At 42.3% G+C, this 17891-nt stretch overlaps 1 protein-coding gene across 7 annotated transcripts in view; it reads left to right on the top strand.

Annotated features, from left to right (window-relative positions):
• LOC148016174 (putative plastid-lipid-associated protein 4, chloroplastic) overlaps window positions 1-17891 on the top strand; it is a 114064-nt gene that overhangs the window by 69658 nt on the left and 26515 nt on the right. For 2 of the 7 annotated variants that reach the window (XM_087664030.1, XM_087664031.1), the window contains exon 5: window positions 14759-14826. In XM_087664030.1, the coding sequence (XP_087520156.1) occupies window positions 14759-14826 (68 nt within the window). Of the gene's footprint in view, window positions 1-14758; window positions 14827-15110; window positions 15210-16453; window positions 16639-16714; window positions 16895-17891 lie in introns of those variants that run through there. The other 5 variants (XM_087664033.1, XM_087664029.1, XM_087664032.1 and 2 more) reach the window with 5 other exon arrangements.

The raw sequence follows: 17891 nt of genomic DNA, 5'->3' as shown, positions 1-17891 counted from the left end.
AGAGAATGGATCTCTAGTACACAGAGTGTGGTGTAGAGAAACACGACAACCAGATACACAAGAATCCTCTCTAAAGGTGAGTAGTGAATAAGATGTTGCGCGTAAGTTTGATGATGTTGCAGGGCCGTCGAGACCTCCATCAAGGATGGGGCCCCCTCTTGGAGAGTAAGATCCGGAGTATGTTCCATTTTTTCAGACTCTTCCGTCCTTTCCGGTGCAAGGTACTTTTGATTGGTCTTTTGTGCCTTTTTCTTTTACCTATTTTGTTTTGCAATATATTGGTAGAGATCATGTGGAGAGTCCAGTCTGTTGACTACGGAAAAGGTTCTCTAGAGGTCCAATTCTTGTATGTTAACACACGTTGCGGGGATTATAAGAAAAAGCCAGGTAACTCTTCTTCTGTCCTTTCTTTTTTTCTGTCTACTTCACATAATTAGAATGAATTTAGTGTTCCTTTCACTTCATTACATGATTTATCATCATCTTCACAGTTTCATTTTCAGTCTTTAAATGATAAAAATGAACAAAAAAAATCTGCACCTCATACACCTCACTTTCAAAACCCACCCATACCACCACATTTTTCTGCTACTTCACCACTTCCATTTACACCATTTACATTTTCATTTCAGATACCTCATGTCGCACTGCACAGTACACCGGGGGTTTATGGAAACATAGGCACATCCTTTAGAATATCCTTCCCTCAGTCGGGTGGTGTTTCACCTACCTCGTACACACTTTCAGGATCATTGAAGCTTGGGTATCCCACTCAGTCTCTCCCGAGTGTGGATCAGTTGCTTCCACAGTTTGCCTCCATGGTATTGCCTAGTGGACCTTCTAGTCATAATGCTATGTCCCAGCCTTACTTTGGATAAGGCTACTGTGTCCCAGCGCCTCCACCTATACTGGCATCTTATGGAAATATTCATGTTCCAGTGCCTCCTCATCAATCGGCACTCATTGGACACCTACTTCTGCCTACCCACCTCTTCCCCCTCCTTACTCTTATCAAACACTCTCACCTCCACCATCTTTTCCACCATCATCTTACTCCACCCACCTGACACCTCATGGTTCTAGCTCATCTTCTGCCAAGAATGCATTTAATGATAAGACTCGTTTTAACAGGTCAAACTTTACTACTTGGTCGAATTTGATGAGACATGTCCTTGATTCACAGAACCTATGGGATCTAGTGCAGGGGTTGGAACCCCAACCTGATCCCGCATTTGTTCCATACGAGGTCGTTCGCTCATGGAAGGCTAGGAATGCCTCCGCTATTATCGAGGTAATGTAGGGCTTATTGCCAGAGTTTCATTCTCAGCTTCAGTATTTTGACTTTGCGTCAGAGCGATGGGCATACGTGACTGACCACTATGCGGCTCGAGATAGGACCCATTGTATTAATCTTGACCATGAGCTTTAGCTTTTCAAAATCACTAACCGGGATGACTTGAAAGTCAAGTTGGCTGAGTTTCGGCGTCTCCTCGCTGAATTCTCCACTACAGGGACTCCCAAGTCCTCTGACGATTAGGTCACATTGTTCCTAAATAAACAGCCCAAGAAATATTTCAATTTTGTGGAAGGAATAGTTTCAAAGTCTACCATGCCTACATTCTATGAATTTGAGTGTTAGCTGTTGCATTATCCACGGTTGTTTGATCAGTTTCATACGAATTTCTCTTCAGAGAGAGCTCTTCTTGCACGTTCTCAGAAAGGGCAACAAGGGAAGGGCAAACCAAACAAAATCTTTACTCAAAATCAAAATCAAACTCAAAAGCTAAATCAATCTGGGGATTCTCAAGGAAACTCCCAATCACAACTTAAACCAACGTGGCAAAATGTACCTAAAAAGAATAGGTATTGTCAACATTGTCAAAAGGCTGGCCATTTTGATGACAAGTGTTGATCAAAGACAAGAGGCACAGCACCAAAACCTAAGTCTCAGACCCCCGCTCCTCAGTCAAGCAACCCCCAGCAAGGAAGGTAGGGTGATGGCAAGGGGTAGTTCAAAGGTCAGACTCATACTGCTACCGCACAGTCATCTCAGTCAATAACGTTCTCAACTCCAGAGGGCTTGTCTGACTGGTCTACAGAGGCCCATATCGTCTCCATAGAGATATCAGTTGCGAGTCTCGTCCACATCTGTGAGTTACCTCCCAACGAGGTTACTGCAGAGGTCCACACGTCACAGCCAAGCACTTCAGCTCTAGTTTGGATTGTGGATAGTGGAGCTACACATCACATGACTTCTATAGAGGACATTTTCCGTACCCGAGCCCCTGCAGTCGGGCGGGTCCGTGTAGGAAATAACTCCTCCGTCAAGATTTAGGCTCAAGGTTGCGTCAGTTTTGCCACTGACAAGGGTACGGATCTGGCTTTGCTGGACAATGTATATCATGTCCCTCAGCTTGGGGTGAACTTGTTATCTGTTCAGCAGCTTTGCCGGTTGGGGCGAGTAGTTTTCTTTACGGCGACCATAGTCGAGGTCCTTGACTCTCTGACTGATTTGGTGATTGCTCGTGGTGAGGCACAGCCTAATGGCCTATACCACATGATACACTTTTTGACGGAGCCGACCGCCGAAGGCTCCGTGTTCCATAGCTTCCAGGCCTTAGGCACATCTCAGGAGCCTATGCACAATGAGCGTTTTTGGCATTTTCGCTTAGGGCATCTTGGTTATGACTCACTTTATGAGTTGTCACGTCGTGAGCTGGTTGAGGGCCTTCCACGCCTGAAGCTAGCTCGAGTCAGCTCGGGAAGCAGCACCGTATTCCATTTCCTCAGCAATCTACACATAGAGTTGAGGAGCCTCTTAGATTGATTCACATTGATCTTTGTGGGCCGACATCCACTGCTGCTTTGAACGGGGCGTTGTACTTCTTTTTGATAGTGGATGATCATTCTCGATACATGTGGGTGTACTTTCTCAAGCATAAGTCAGATACTTTCACATATTTTTTTGCTTGGGTGTTGCTGGTTCATAACCAGATTGGTCGTCGTGTTGGGTGCATGAGGAGTGAGTCGTGGTGAGTTTATCTCCCACGAGTTTTTCGAGTTTCTACAGAAGCATGGTATTTCTCGCTAGCTCACCTCTACCAACTCCCTCTCTCAGAATGGAGTCGTAGAGCGTAGGAACCGCACAGTTATGGAAATGATACGCTCTATGCTGTTCGCAGCAGAGCTTTCTGAGCACCTTTGAGTTGAGGCTGTTAACACTTCAGTGTATATCCTCAACCGGTGCCCGACTACGGCTCTTCCTCAGAAGACCCCGTACGAGGAATTTTTTCTCTCTCAGCTGTTATTTCCCATTTCAGAGTCTTCGGGTGTCGTGCGTACATACACACGTCTAATGATAAGATAGGAAAGCTTACTCCCCGAGCTAATCTCCTTATTTTTGTGGGATATTCCTCTGAAGTGAAAGCCTATTATTTGTTCGATCCTCGGACAAACAAGGTGATCGTTAGGCGGGATGTTGTCTTTGATGAGAGGGATATTGTGCAGTCTTTTGCACCAGATTCCGATCCACTTCCTTCTTCTTCGTGCCTACTGAGCCTGGTCTACTTCCCGCTCTTGACATTCCTGCAGTTTCTTTACCTCCCAAGCCCCCTTCGCGAGACCCGTTACCTTGCTGGTACCAGCAGACCATGCGGGATTCGAGGATCCTACCACCGGATTCCACTCCGGAGGAACCTAGAAGATTTGTCCGGCTTGCTCCTCAGGCATCATTTGCATCGCTGTTTACAAATTACACAACGCAGTCTGAGCCGAATACCTGGCAGGAGGCTCTTTAGCACCCTCAATTGGCGAGAGGCCATGGAAAGGGAGCTAGAGAGTATTGACCGAAATGAGACTTGGACATTGATGGACCGTCCGAGCCACAAGAAAATCATCGAGACAAAGTGGATTTTTCAGACAAAGCTAAAAGCTGATGGGACATTAGACAAGTACAAGGATCGCCTTGTAGTGTAAGGGTTTCGACAGAAGCACGGCATTGATTATGAAGAGACCTTTGCCCCTACTGCACGGTTGACTTCCTTTCGGTTGCCACTCGCGCTCGTCGCTCACCACGGCTGGCCGATACATCAAATGGATGTCAAGAGTGCCTTCCTGAACGGATACTTGGAGGAGGAAGTCTATGTGGAGCAGCCACCGAGCTTTCCCTTAGGGAACCCTAGGGATACGGTATTCCGCTTGCAGAAAGCTCTTTATGGGCTGAAGCAAGCGCCGCGGTCCATAGAATGGATGAGTTCTTACAGACTCATGAATACCATTCTACCCCTTATGACCTGAACTTGTATGTTCGATCCACTCCAGAGAGGGTTAGCTATATCTTGCTATATGTTGATGACTTACTCATCACAGGTTCAGATTCTGCTGCCATAGCCGAAATTAAGGCTAAGCTTAAAGCTACATTTGAAATGATAGACCTTGGTTTGTTGTCTTATTTTTTGGGGATGGAGATAGTTCGTTCTGGAGGATGTATTTTTGTGTCACAACAAAAGCATGCATTTCAGCTTGTGGAATAGTACACTTTGGATCAGACATGGCTAGTGGCCACGCCTATTAATCCTACTGTCCACTTGTCAAAGGATATCCTAGGACAGCTCTTCGATGCACACACCTATCGTTCAGTTGTAGGAAAACTTCTTTGGTTAAATCACACTAGGCCAGATTTAGCTTACTTAGTTAGCATACTGAGTTAGTATTTCACAGCACCTAGGATGTCACATTGGATTGCATGTCTTCGTGTGTTGCGTTATTTGCGGTGTATTTTTTCTTATGGCTTGACATATGGTTCTGGTTTATGTTTGCAAGGGGTACACTGATTCTAATTGGGCAGGAGATCCTGACACTCCGCGTTTCCATGGCGGCTACCTCTTTACCTTGGGCACAGCTCCCATTTCTTAGTCTAGCCGTAAGTAAGAGACGGTGGCGGTTTCCACGGCCGAGGCCGAGTACCGGGCCATCTATCTGAGGAGTTTACTGGCGGCGCTTCATTTTCCATGTGACTTTTCCACAGTTGTCTACTGCGACAACCAGAGTGCCATTGCCCTTGCGGGCAATCCGATCATCACACCGCAAACATGGCATGTGGGAGTTCACTTTCACTTTTCCGGAGAGCAGGTTGAGCTAGGCACTATTCGCCTAGAGTTTGCGCCTTCATCAGATAATTTTACAGATATCTTGATCAAAGTGGTCAACCGGCCGGTCCTTTAGTACCTGCTACCTAGGATCGGCTTGGGTACACCCTCCTCTACTTCTTCAGCTTGATGGGAAGAGGGTGCTTCCCTCTTGCTTTCCCTTCCAGTTTGAGAGGGGGCGACTCCTACTCTTAATCGTGACAGTGATGATGCTTACAATTTTTTAGACATTACATTCACTTATTCTTTTGTATTGTATTATGGACATTTGTAACTTCATCCGTACAATCAGGATGACCTGATTGTAAAAGGGCACTTGGACAAGTGAATACTTCTCCTGCGAGGGTACTGTCCCAGTGGCACTGTTACATAGCATATTGCATGAGCATGACATCTTGCATCTCCCTTTGTATTACCCTATGCATTGGCATTCTGTTTATGTCAACATGCATCTGTGCGCATTTATCCCTTTTCGGTCTTTTGGAGTGGTCGACTTTAGGATCCACCATATTCGTAGCATAACACATGGCAGTTCTCCTAAAGGCAATTTCCCTACCCTTGCTTGCTTTGCTTGTCTTGCTAAGCCCACCGTTTTTTTGCCTCTTACATATTCAACACATGATTGGCACATACACTCACTTTTATCATCCTTAGGTACTTATCCTCGCCAGTGCAAGGGATTGGCTTGCTAGTTTTGTGAATAACTTGGGTTTAAAACTCTCTTGATCTTTTCCTATCTATCAATTATTCCCGTTGCCCCTATATTACTTATGTATTTTCAAAAGACTTTTAAAAAAAAATAAACAAATAAGTCCATTGTTGACCGGGCCATCTATCTGAGTACCGCCCTTGGACAGGCGATGAGCACCCTTGGTCCGATGCCCTGACCTCTTTGGGGTGATCACTTAGGCTCCCTTGGTAAGATATCCATCGCCTCTATAGTCTTGGTAGGCCACTGGGCAGCCGACGTGGACCTTTTGTCTGGACCCTAGCTGCTTTGGGGTGGGACGCCTTGGGATAAATCAAAATTTAGGCTGGCCTACTTTTCTCACCCTATTTTGGGCCTGAGAGGGGATGTTGTGCCTACTTGGTAGGCCTTGGTAGGCCCTTGGGCAGGCGATGAGCACCCTTGGTCCGATGCCCTGACCTCTTTGGGGTGATCACTTAGGCTCCCTTGGTAAGATATCCATCGCCTCTATAGACTTGGTAGGCCACTAGGCAGCCGACGTGCACCTTTTGTCTGATGCCCTAGCTGCTTTGGGGTGGGACGCCTTGGGGTAAATCAAAATTTAGGCTGGCCTACTTTTCTCACCCTATTTTGGGCCTGAGAGGGGATTTTGTGCTAAGAAATGCACTTAGCCACTTAAACAACCTCAAAACATGCTTATTTTAGGCTTATTTTAGCCAAAATCCTAAAACAGGGAGTGGATCGAGAAAGTTAAGTGGGAGAGGATCTAGAACCCTAATTTTCTATAAATTGGCAGCCAGCCCTCTACTCTTTTACAATCTCGTTTTTGCAAGTTTCAGGTGTTACCAGCTTGCTGCCCACACCTCGGTCACGAAGGACATCTCAGCCCTTGCTGTCCATCACTGTTCCCTACAGTTTGGCACCTGTTTCCAGCCCTCCACATGCTGATTGCTGCTGTTTCTGCCTGGCGACTGAGTGTTGTTCATCTATACTGCTGTCGTACAGCCTGCCACGCTAGCAAACTGCTGCGTTTGCAAGCTTCAACTGCCGCCCTGACAGTTTTCTCTCTCCTGTCTGCAGTTGTTGCAGCCTTTCTCTCTCCTGCAATCTGTCCTGCGTACGTTTTCAATCTTTCTCTCTCCTGTAGGCTCCGTTTTTAGTCTTTCTCTCTCCTGCAAGCTATCGTGCCTGTGTTTTCAATCTTTCTCTCTCCTGTAGGCTCTGTTTTTAGCTTTTCTCTCTCCTCACTACTGCCTACATCAGATCCAGCTTCTCACTGCTGCAGTTGCTGGTGTTCAACATCCAGAGGTTGCCTTGCTGCGATTCGAGATCCGTTCGAAGTACGATACTCTCTTCAGCTCATTACACCTGCCCTGATCCTAGAGATACTGAAGTTCGAGGTTCAGTATTCCTTCATTGCATAGTGTGTTTGCTGCATGAGCATCGTATTATTAGTAGTCATATCATTTCATTTATTCATTGTGTTCATTGTCTTTGAGTTACTCTAACCCTAACCCTAACTGTGTTCTTTTTATCAGTCTGTGCTTTTTTGTACGGTTTCTGTTTATGTTTCTGTGTTAGGGTATTTTTCTTTACACATGGTGCGAATTATGTTGCTGATTATGTCATGTTGACATATTGTGGTGAATTGTCATGCTTCAAGGAAGCAATGGACATAAAGGACAGCAAGAAATGACATAAAGCTATGTTGTCAGAGACGGAATTTAAAGAAAACTGGTACTTGGGATTTGGTGCATTTGCCTAAGGGGTAGAAAATCCTATCATGCAAATGGGTTTACAATATGAAGGTCACCTTTGGTTCCTCGCCAAAGTATAAAGTATAGTTGGTTGCCAAAGGGTACAAGCAGGAACATGTCATTGACTTTGATAAGATCTTCTTCTATAGTCAAAATGACTACTTTACGAACCACATTGGGCTTGGTTGCATGCGAGGATATAGAACTCATATAGATGGATGAAAAGATTGCTTCCTTACATGGTGATCTGCATGAGGACATATATATGCAACAGCCAGAAGGTTTTGTGGTGAAGGGGCAAGAAAAGATGGTATGTAAACTCAACAAAAGCGTGTATGGGTTGAAATAGGCACCATGTGAATGGTATCATAAGTTTGAAACATTCATGCAATCTCAAGGTTTTCAAAGAAGTCAAGTGGATCATTGCTTACCAAGAAGGCAACAAATAGCAGCCTTATTATATCGATTTTGTATGTGGATGGTTGATTGGTGGTAGGGATGTTCATGCATTGGACACATTGAAGCAAAACCTACATAGTAGTTTCAATATGAAGGATCTTGGTGAAGCCAACCTTGTTCTTGGGATGTGTATACTCAGAGACAGATCGAAAGATCTTCTTTATCTGTCGTAGTAGGAATATGTATGTAAGATTTTGCAATGCTTCAATCTGGAGGGGAGGAAAGCAATTAGTGTACCATAACCTCCATTCATGAAACTTGGTATAGAGGACAACCCTACATCTAATGATGAAAAGGCTAAAATGGATTAGATCCCACATGCTTCAGTTGTGGGTAGCTTGATGTATTCTATGGTTGCTATATGTCCTGACATAGCATTTGTGGTGGAAGTGGTTAGCAGATACATGGCACATCCTAGTAGAAAGCATTGGGAAGCAATGAAAGATATCATGAGATATCTTAAGGACATAAAGGATGTATATATCTACTTTGGAAAGAAGAAAGTATCTGTCGTTGGCTTTACAGATGCAGCCTATGTTGGTCATGCTGACTACAGGAAATCTACTTCAGGGTATGTATTTAACTTTACAAGGGGAGTAATTTCTTGGATCTTGAGGCTACAAAGGTGTGTTGCATTGTCTACTATAGAGGCAGAGTATGTGGTTGCCACTGAGGCATTCATATCTGGTGGGAGAGCTTGGCATTACTGGCACTCTTGTCCTTCATTGTGATAGTCAAGGTGCTATAATGCTAGAACAGAATCTTGTCTTTCATGCAAAGACGAAGTTTATACAGGAAAATATCACTTTATCGAGAATGTACTTGACAAGAAAAGTATTGAGCTTGTCAAGGTACATACAGATGATAATCCTACAAATCTTTTTACGAAGGGACTCCCAGCAAAGCAGTTTGCTCATTGCCGATAAATGATGAGAGTTGGATAGTATTTGTATTTCAGCTTTGTATATACTTAGACTTAGTTGATTCTTTCCTTTACCTTCAAGCACGTTGCCTATAGGTGGGAGGAGGTTGGGAATAAAGGGCTAGTGTGCCTTTTATACATGCTAGGGTGTGAAGACACCCTTGCACTTGTACTTTAGTCCTTTACATATAGCTATAAAAAAACCTAAAGAGTGGTATATCTTTTCGTACCCGCACATTGTGCATCACACTCTACTACTACTGCTCTCTCTCTCTCTCTCTTCGTGAATAAGAGTATATTAATGTATGGAAATATTTACATCAGGCCTTCATGCCAACCAAACAAAAGGGAAAACAACTATAATGAAGCCATTAGGCTATCAGAACAACCATTCTACATGAGTACCACTAAGAGATCACATCGGAAGGACAGCAGAGTAGAGCGAACAATAGCCAGCCAGGGCGCAGTAATGTCATGAAGAACCAGGTCAGCTGATATCATAGAAGAGATCTGCCATAGCACTAAACCACGAACATGGGCCACATGACCATGGATGCCCGATACCGAATAAAAAATAAGGCATTACGAGTGCGCCAAATATGCCACAGGGCTGTCCACCTAAGGAAATGGAAAAGGCAGGAATAATCTGAAGGCAAAGAAAACATAGAGGGCATGTTTCCCATAATCCATGAATGAGGAAGCATTCGTGTTGCTGAGTCGCCGAAGACCACACACGGGAAATAAAACTCCAAATCTGTCGAGCAACAGGGGAAGAGACAAAAAGATGAAGCAATGACTCATCACATGTAGTGCAGAAAACACGACGACTTGCAGAAATCTTTCGAGCACGCAACACATCCCCAATATGCCATAGTTTATTGACCTTCCCAGTGACCCATTTCTTAGCCTTCACCATCTAATGATATATCTGATTAGTTGACCTATTCTCGAAATCATCATGAAGCAAAAACATCCAATCAAACCATGGTTGCAATGGTTGTAATGCAAGCAAGGGGGCGAACCTCTGAAGTCTGTCCTGTATGGATGACCAAATGTCACTATATCTACAAGGAACTCAAAAGTACTCACGAATACACCTGAAAGAATAAAGACGGGGCTGCCCAAGAATAACACCATCAACAACAGTCTGCAACCCCAAATGAGCCATCCAATTAAACTTATCTCCCTGCAAATTTTCATCCGACCAGTCCAACAACTTGGAGGATGCCAGTACTTTTGCTTGTAGCAAATTATCCTCCTTACGACTATCAGAAGGGCGCTGAACTACAAAACATAATAACTCCTGCCAGGATGCAATAAAATGAGGAAGGAGAAAAGACTGAGAGACCTTAATAGGCCTCGAGGAATTGAGCATATGCCACCATGAGGCATGAATAACCATGTTACCATGAGATATGCCAGTCTTTTCTATGAAAAATTTAGCAATATCTAACCAAGGATGACTCTATGCACAGGACCTGCAAAAGGGTTAGCCTCAAAGTAGCCATATGTGAGTTTAGCATCCAGCAAAGCTGCACCCCCCATCCTTTTCGGAGTAGTGACATGCTACCATGAAATCCATACCTATCCCAAACGATTGCCTTTCTTTTTCCACAACATGAATCTAATAGACTAAACCAATTCCAAAAGGGACTTCTTAGTCCAAGGAAGCAGTGGCAGAAAAAACGAAATCATGTTGATCATAATACACTGAGCAACTTTAAGTCGGACATGTAGAGGCCAGCCTTGAGATTTCCAATACATAAACCTAGCATGAATTTGGGAGCCCATCCAATCTAGCAAGGCATGAGGAGCTACTTCCACACCAATAGGATATCCGAAGTATCTGGTTATATTTCCCCTTGAGATCACATTACCATGCCAGCCCAATGCTTGTAGATCATTCTCCGTACAAGAGAGAAGAGTAGATTTCTGAGTATTAATATGGAGACCCAATGCCAAAGCGAAAAGATTTCACGCCACCATTGCCCGATTAATATTAGTGTGATCTGCCTTGAGAAACATAAAAGAATCGCCTGCCAAAGATTGACCCATAAGTTGGGTACCAGAGGGAAGAGACAAGCCAGCTATCTTACCTTGATCGACCAACTTATCTAACAATGAGAGCATCAGGTGAGTGACTAAAGCAAACAACAAAGGGCTAAGAGGGTAGCCTTGCCGAAGAGACCGGGATAAGGCAATTTCCTCTGTGATCCCTCCATTAAGTGCAATACGAGGCACATCACCCTAACCAATGGTATCTACCAAAGAAATCATGCGAGGACCGAAACCCATTGTAGAAATTAATTGTCGCAAAAAAGACCAACTAACATGATCAAATGCCTTCTCAATATCGAGCTAAAGCATAACCACCTGCTGGCCTGAAGCCGTGGATGAACCAGGTGCGGAAATACCTTCTATAATCTGTTGGCAATGATCTTGGAAAAGATTTTATATAACGAACCCATAGCAAAGAGGTCTCCATTGTTTCAAAGATGTTGGAGAGGGAACCTTGGGCAACAACCTAATGACAGCAATCTTCCAATCTAAGGGCATCGTTTTGGAATTCCACACTTGGGCATTGTTTCAAAGATGTTGGAGAGGGAACCTTGGGCAACAACCTAATGACAACAATCTTCCAATCTGAGGGCATCGTTCCGGAATTCCACACTTGCTGACACATGCGAGTTAATGGGTCCTTAAACTGCTTCACATGGGCTGAAAACAACTCATTAGGCAGCCCATCCCAGCCAAGACTTTTCCTTCGAGGCAAGTGGGGCAATACTTCTTCCACTTCATCTTTTGAAATATCAGCCTCCATTAAATCCACCCACTCGGGTTTGACCTGATTACTAACCAACCCACAAATATATCCATGGGCAGAATGAGCAACATCTGAAAGAAACTCTTGCGAACCCAGTAAGGATTTATAAAATTCAACACTCATTCAAATGATGGAAGCAGGATTGGTCACCATAACACCTTGTCCATCCATTAAACACACTATATTTTCCCGGGCATATTTCTGGTGCAGATGAGCAAAAAATTGATGGGATTGACAATTGTTATCGTGTAAAGCGTCAGCCCTAGCCAGCAATTCGTATTTTGCATATTCCTCTTCTTGAAGAGATTGAACCCTACCTTTCAACCATTCGATGCATGTGAGCAAGTCATCATTGTAATCTCTTGTCTGACATAGTGACAATGAATGAGCCAATAAAGATTGAGCATGCTGCAATTTAGCTCGTAAAGAGGAAGCATGGCATTGTCCCTAAAAACCCTCCATGCATCCATCCTTCCAGACAAGAGCCTCAAGCTAAAAGAAGTGATCAGTTGGTGAACACCATTTGAAAACTGATTTTATTGCAGAAAAGATTGGTTAAAACGAACCACCATGTAGCACATCCTACAAGAAATTATAAACCATAGCGACCAAATAGGAATCATTTTTGCCTTTGCTCTATGATGGAAAAGGCTGTCTTTGTCCAAGCCTCTATTTTGGTGGGAATCTTTTGGATATCAAGTATCTAATGTCCAAAAGATTGCCCTTAGAGTGCTTGAATAGGTGAGTTGAACTTTGAAGTTTAAAGTTTAAAGTTTGCAATTTAAACTTGTAAGTTGTCACCTAGAATCTTAAGAGTGTACAATCTTTGATTGCTATATGAACATTGAAGACCGTTTAAATTTTTTACCTAATGTAGGCTTGCTGGGCTAGTACCTGTGAGAGAAGTTAATCAAATACTCTCTCATATACACTAAGCATACTGAAGCTAGAACAATTAATATACTATTGCTCTAACTTACATATGTTATGGACAAGGCCTGAGATACCTATGGCCAGACATGTAATTTGTGATACTCTAACGTCTTCCACTTGCTAAAATTGTAAATAATGAGTTAGATTTGAATCTTCATATGCAACTTATCATTTTGCTTAGATTCGGTGAATGTTAATGACCTAAAGTTGAGCGGGGCTACCCTGAAGAGTATCAACAAAGAGTGAAATGAGGAACAAAAGGCCATCTTTAGGGATCTCTACATGAAGTTGGAAGAGATTGACCATCAAGTCTCATGCACCTGTATGGGCTGTCGAGTTATTGCTTGAGTTGCGAGCACTAGAACCACCACTAGCCATTAGACCCTATGTGAGGTGAGGCTCTGAGAGTTCTTGTATTGCACATGCAGTTGTTGTAGAGGATGCTCCGATTAGAGAGCCTGAGTATGATGATGACGGGAATGTCATCAGAGATGGAGACTTTGGTAAGCCATATGAGGCCTCTTCTAGTGAGATCGGCTCTCCACCTTCCGATGTATTGGGGCTTGATGATGAGGAGTCCTCGTGAGTCATGAGTCATTTTGTATTTTGTCATTTTGAGTCCTTTTATGAGCATTGAGTGATGGCATGTGCCTTGTAGATGCCATTTTGTATCTTTTTGGAGTACTCAATAGAACATGTTAGATGACTCTAGTTTCAACTGTTATGTGGCCTCGCAATTGCTTTCTAAACTCAAATTCATGAGACTTTGTGCTTTTCATGATCTATATTTAAGTTGCACATTTTGTGTGTGTAGGCTGATTTTATATATAATTTTATATGTATTTTTTAAATGAACATATAATGTTTTAATGAACGTATGAAATTGTGTATTTTATTTTTTTTTAAATTTACATTCCATACCATACATATTCTCACACTGAACATATCGTACTAAATGTATGAAACCACCCTGAACCTATCCAATAAAAGACTGAAGTCCCAAATCCAAGATGAAAAAGATGTTGCTTGGATTAATATTGACACTCCATACACTGCTATAATGTGGCTTGGCCCCAAGTTGGTATAGCAAACATTGCCAATAAAAGACTTAGGTTCCAAATTGAAAAGATGATGAGGACTGCACATACTGAAATTGCTGCACATACTGAAGTTTCTGCAGTGTGATGAAGTTTTGGTAGATGATGAAAAAGTGTAGGTTAGGATACATGAGAACATAGAAGCGTGCTGTATCTAAGGCAGAGAGAGAGTTGGGAAAGTTTCCACTGCCCGTACTTGATGAGAGGCATCCAGGACAGCAGGAGGGGGGGAGCCACAAATTATATATCATAACATTGCACTTTAGCCCTCTCTAAGCCCTAGTAGCATGAGGATCCAGAGGGGACAAGGATGAAGGGAAATCCAAAGCATGAAGATGATAAGCAAAAGTGCACATGGTATTATGGGGGCCATGGTCTTTGCATATCAGAGGCAACCTGCAAGGATACAAGGGTCCCTTGGAGAGATGAGTAGGCTGTGTACTTGAAGGTTTTTTCCATATTCCTTTCTTGAAGCTGGGAATGGATCCATCAATGTTCAGCCACCCTTCCAGTTTTTCAACCTCCACTTCATCACTGCCAATGCACATTGCAATCATATAATACAGGCACATGATTTATTTATGCAGCTGTGTTCGTTGCCTTCATCTTCATTTCTAAGCCCTAGTAGCATGAGGATCCAGAGGGGACAAGAATGAAGAGAAATCCAAAGCAATTTCCCATTTAGTTCACTTGCATCCTGTATCCATGTGCATTCTGACGTACAATTCCTGAATGATGTGCACTTCGGCTATCATGAAATTCCGGGATAACTTGGTCTTAAAATCACCATCATTTGGCAAACAGTCATCCTTTGCTACATTAATGCAGTCAGCAATAGCTTTTAAGGTGTAGTTTTAAGAAAGAATAGTTTATTTAAGCCTCTTGTATATGAAGCTTCTAGTAATTTTCAAGTGCATGGATGTATGTCCAGATAAGTATAAAGGCTCCTGATCGTGCACGTGGAGAGCTAGAAATAACATTTTTGGATGAAGAGTTAAGGTATATTCTTTTTTATTTCTCCTTAAAGTAAGCAAAGTATTATCATAAATATAGCAATGTTAATTATTTCTTCACTACTTGGACAAATAATGTGAATGCCTGAATCTCAGTGAAAGCTGAGATGTGTACTAATCTTGCATCATATACTCCTAGATAGGTATGCCTGCCTAAACATAAGGGCAGCATTCTTTATCTATTCAGCTGATGTGACTATTTTACTGAAATATCCACTTTCAGAGACCTCATTTGTTTTGCTTAAAATCCTAACTTTGCCATGTGACAAGAATGTCCATTTAGGTGCACACAAGCAATGTGATTCATCATCCTGCAATTGAAAAGCACAACATTAAAAATATAAGGAAGCAGGCCATTCACAGAATAAGGTTTGTACAACACTCTATTGAATGCAAGTGTAGTTGTGATTCATCATTTCTAGGTTGGTTCAATGTTCATAAAAAACTAGGGTTTTTAGTACCGAGCAAATTGCAAGAACTGGAGACCTGACTTCTATAATTTCGGTAAGGTTTTCGAAATGCCTTCAAAATCTTGATAAAAGCCCATAATCTTTGAATGGAGGGTTTTTGTATCGGTTCTAAGAATGTCTTTGATGAACATTGGGCTGGCTTGTTGTCTTTTTGAACTTAGCTTGTTATATCCTGATTGAAGGGGGTAGGTCTACCAGATTCAACATGAGGATCCACTTGGTGTATGCTGGCTGAAGCGGGGGATTCCCACCAGATTCAACATGAAGATCCACACTTTTTGGTGTCATAGCTTCTCACGGTTTTTAATAAATAGTAGTGGGGTTGCTATAGAGCTAGTTGTCCCAGTGCATTGTTTACTTTCCCTAGTGTAGTTTCTTTGTGAGTGTATTAGTGCCAATATATCTAGGGAAGGTTTAAGGGTGTTTGAAGAGGTTCCTCTGATTGCATAGTGGCACATATATGTGAAGATATGCTAGGGTTTGCATTGAGAAAACATAGAAAGTACAACCACGACTAAAACACAAAGGCTCAAACAGTGATGTGCAAAATTCAAACCCTAAACACAAAATGCAAAAACACAAATGCAGACAGAGAATAAAGAGAACTTTGAAGTGAACGAATCTTTGTTGTTAATGAAGGAAAGAATATACAAGATGCTCAAGGGTAGAGCTGTCCACCGGCCAATGGCTCAACTTGTGGGAGCGGGCTGAGGGATATGTCAATGTGTATCATCCATTGGAGATAGATCCCAAGTATAGCAACCACCAATCGAGGCAGAGACTAATGAAGAAAAGTGTTGCAAACACAAAAACGACTTGATGTAGATGATGGAAGTTGATCACTGGCAGTAATGGGAGGCTAGGCAATAGCTAGACCATGTAGCTACAATCGTTGGGGGCTGGACAGCTAGTGGAAGAGGGCTAATGGCTAAAACTTGCAAGACAAGGATAGGCTGAATGGTGGATAGCCTGTCTATTTATAGATGTGGAAGGATCCTCCCAAATTAAGGTTTTCATTTGGGACACAGAAACTCTTTAAAATTGCTCCATGTTTAATGAGAACTTTTAGTAATTTACTGTTTTGTGGTTGTTTTAAAGAGCTAATCAAAATTAATGAATTTTTAGCTCAACACCCTTTCTCAGGCCCGAAACTGGAACCAAAAAGGGATTACAAGAAAAGCTCAGGCCCATATTTACCCCAAGGCGTTGGTGTGTGAAAATACTTAACCATGGCCATGTCACCACATGTAGACAAACTGGACAAATAGTAAAAATATTATTTGTTTGACTTTTCAATGTTTACCCATAGCGGGAGTCATGTTAATCGATGGGAGTCTCAAGTGGTAACTCGCATGTTTGCCATGTGTTTTTGTTGTTTAGTTTTAAAATTTGTTCATGTTACAGGAAATGCAATCTTGCTGGCAGGATTTGTAGTCCCATTGCGGTATTTGTGATCCTAGGTGGAAAGTGTTTAATGGCATATTTGCTACTTGACATGGGAAAAGAACTCTAGAAAAGAGGAAAAACGTGGGAGATGTAAAAAAGGGGAAAAAACACAGCATGAGGAGAAGAGACATGCAATAGGTAATTGAAGCTTACATGGTTTTTAGAGCTGATGGCGATGTGCTGAAGAATGGAATGATGGCATGAAATCTACTACTATAATTCTTGTGTTCTCAGACTATGATAGCAAGGGTTTGCTTTCCGCCTTTGTTTCCTTTTCTCTAATAGTAGGAAACATTGTGAGTACAGTCTTTTGTTAGAGGTGTTGTTGATGGTGTATGTCATGTCAAAGGTTTCTCATCAGTTAGAGAAGGGAAATGAGAATTTCGGTAGTTGAAGGATTTGTATGATGCAAAGATTATGTATTGTTGTCTAAGGTTGAATATATGACTTGAGTGAGTGGAAAGTTCGAAGGATTTACAATAGCAGAAGTAATAAAATTGCAAGCTTTTTGGAAATGAAAAGACTTTCTCACATGCCTATGTTTCATGCTCTCATAATGTGAATTTTTGCAGCTCTTGAAGTTTTTCAGGTCTTGAAAGTTTCGTAGTGTTCTATTAGAGAAGAGTAGACTGAAATACATGCTTTTCCACACTGTTATTCAGATCTAGAATTAAAAGAAATTCGGTATCTGCAATTCCTGCAACGATATTCACCACTCCAGAATGAGTTTTGAAGCTTGGTAGTGCTTATCCAGAAAGAGTATGCGGAAATGTATGCATTTTCATGCTGAATACATATCTGGAAAAAGAGAGGGATTTTTTCATCTACAATCTTGCATTTTCCATAGTGACACTTGCAGTTTCTACAGTGATAGTTTCTACAACAATAGTACCTGAAGTGGGCCACTCCTAAAAATAAGGACGTATAAATTTGAATATTTGAGTTTTTATAAGGCTAGATTGAGTGCTAAATCGAAAGAAAGTGATGTAGGGAACCTTGATTTGCCTTTTGCAGTGCTGATTTGAAAAGTTTTGTTAAGAGAGTTTCTTAACTTTTGTCCTATGGTATTGTCTTGGGAGTCGATAGAGGCCGACCACCCAATTCACCTACCATAGATTGGTGTCTCTACTGAGGA

Source organism: Lygodium microphyllum, chromosome 23 (assembly GCF_053477565.2).
Source record: "Lygodium microphyllum isolate KBCC chromosome 23, Lygodium_microphyllum_v1.1.10, whole genome shotgun sequence".
Lineage (NCBI taxonomy): Eukaryota > Viridiplantae > Streptophyta > Polypodiopsida > Schizaeales > Lygodiaceae > Lygodium > Lygodium microphyllum.
This window is presented reverse-complemented; position numbering and strand designations above follow the sequence as displayed.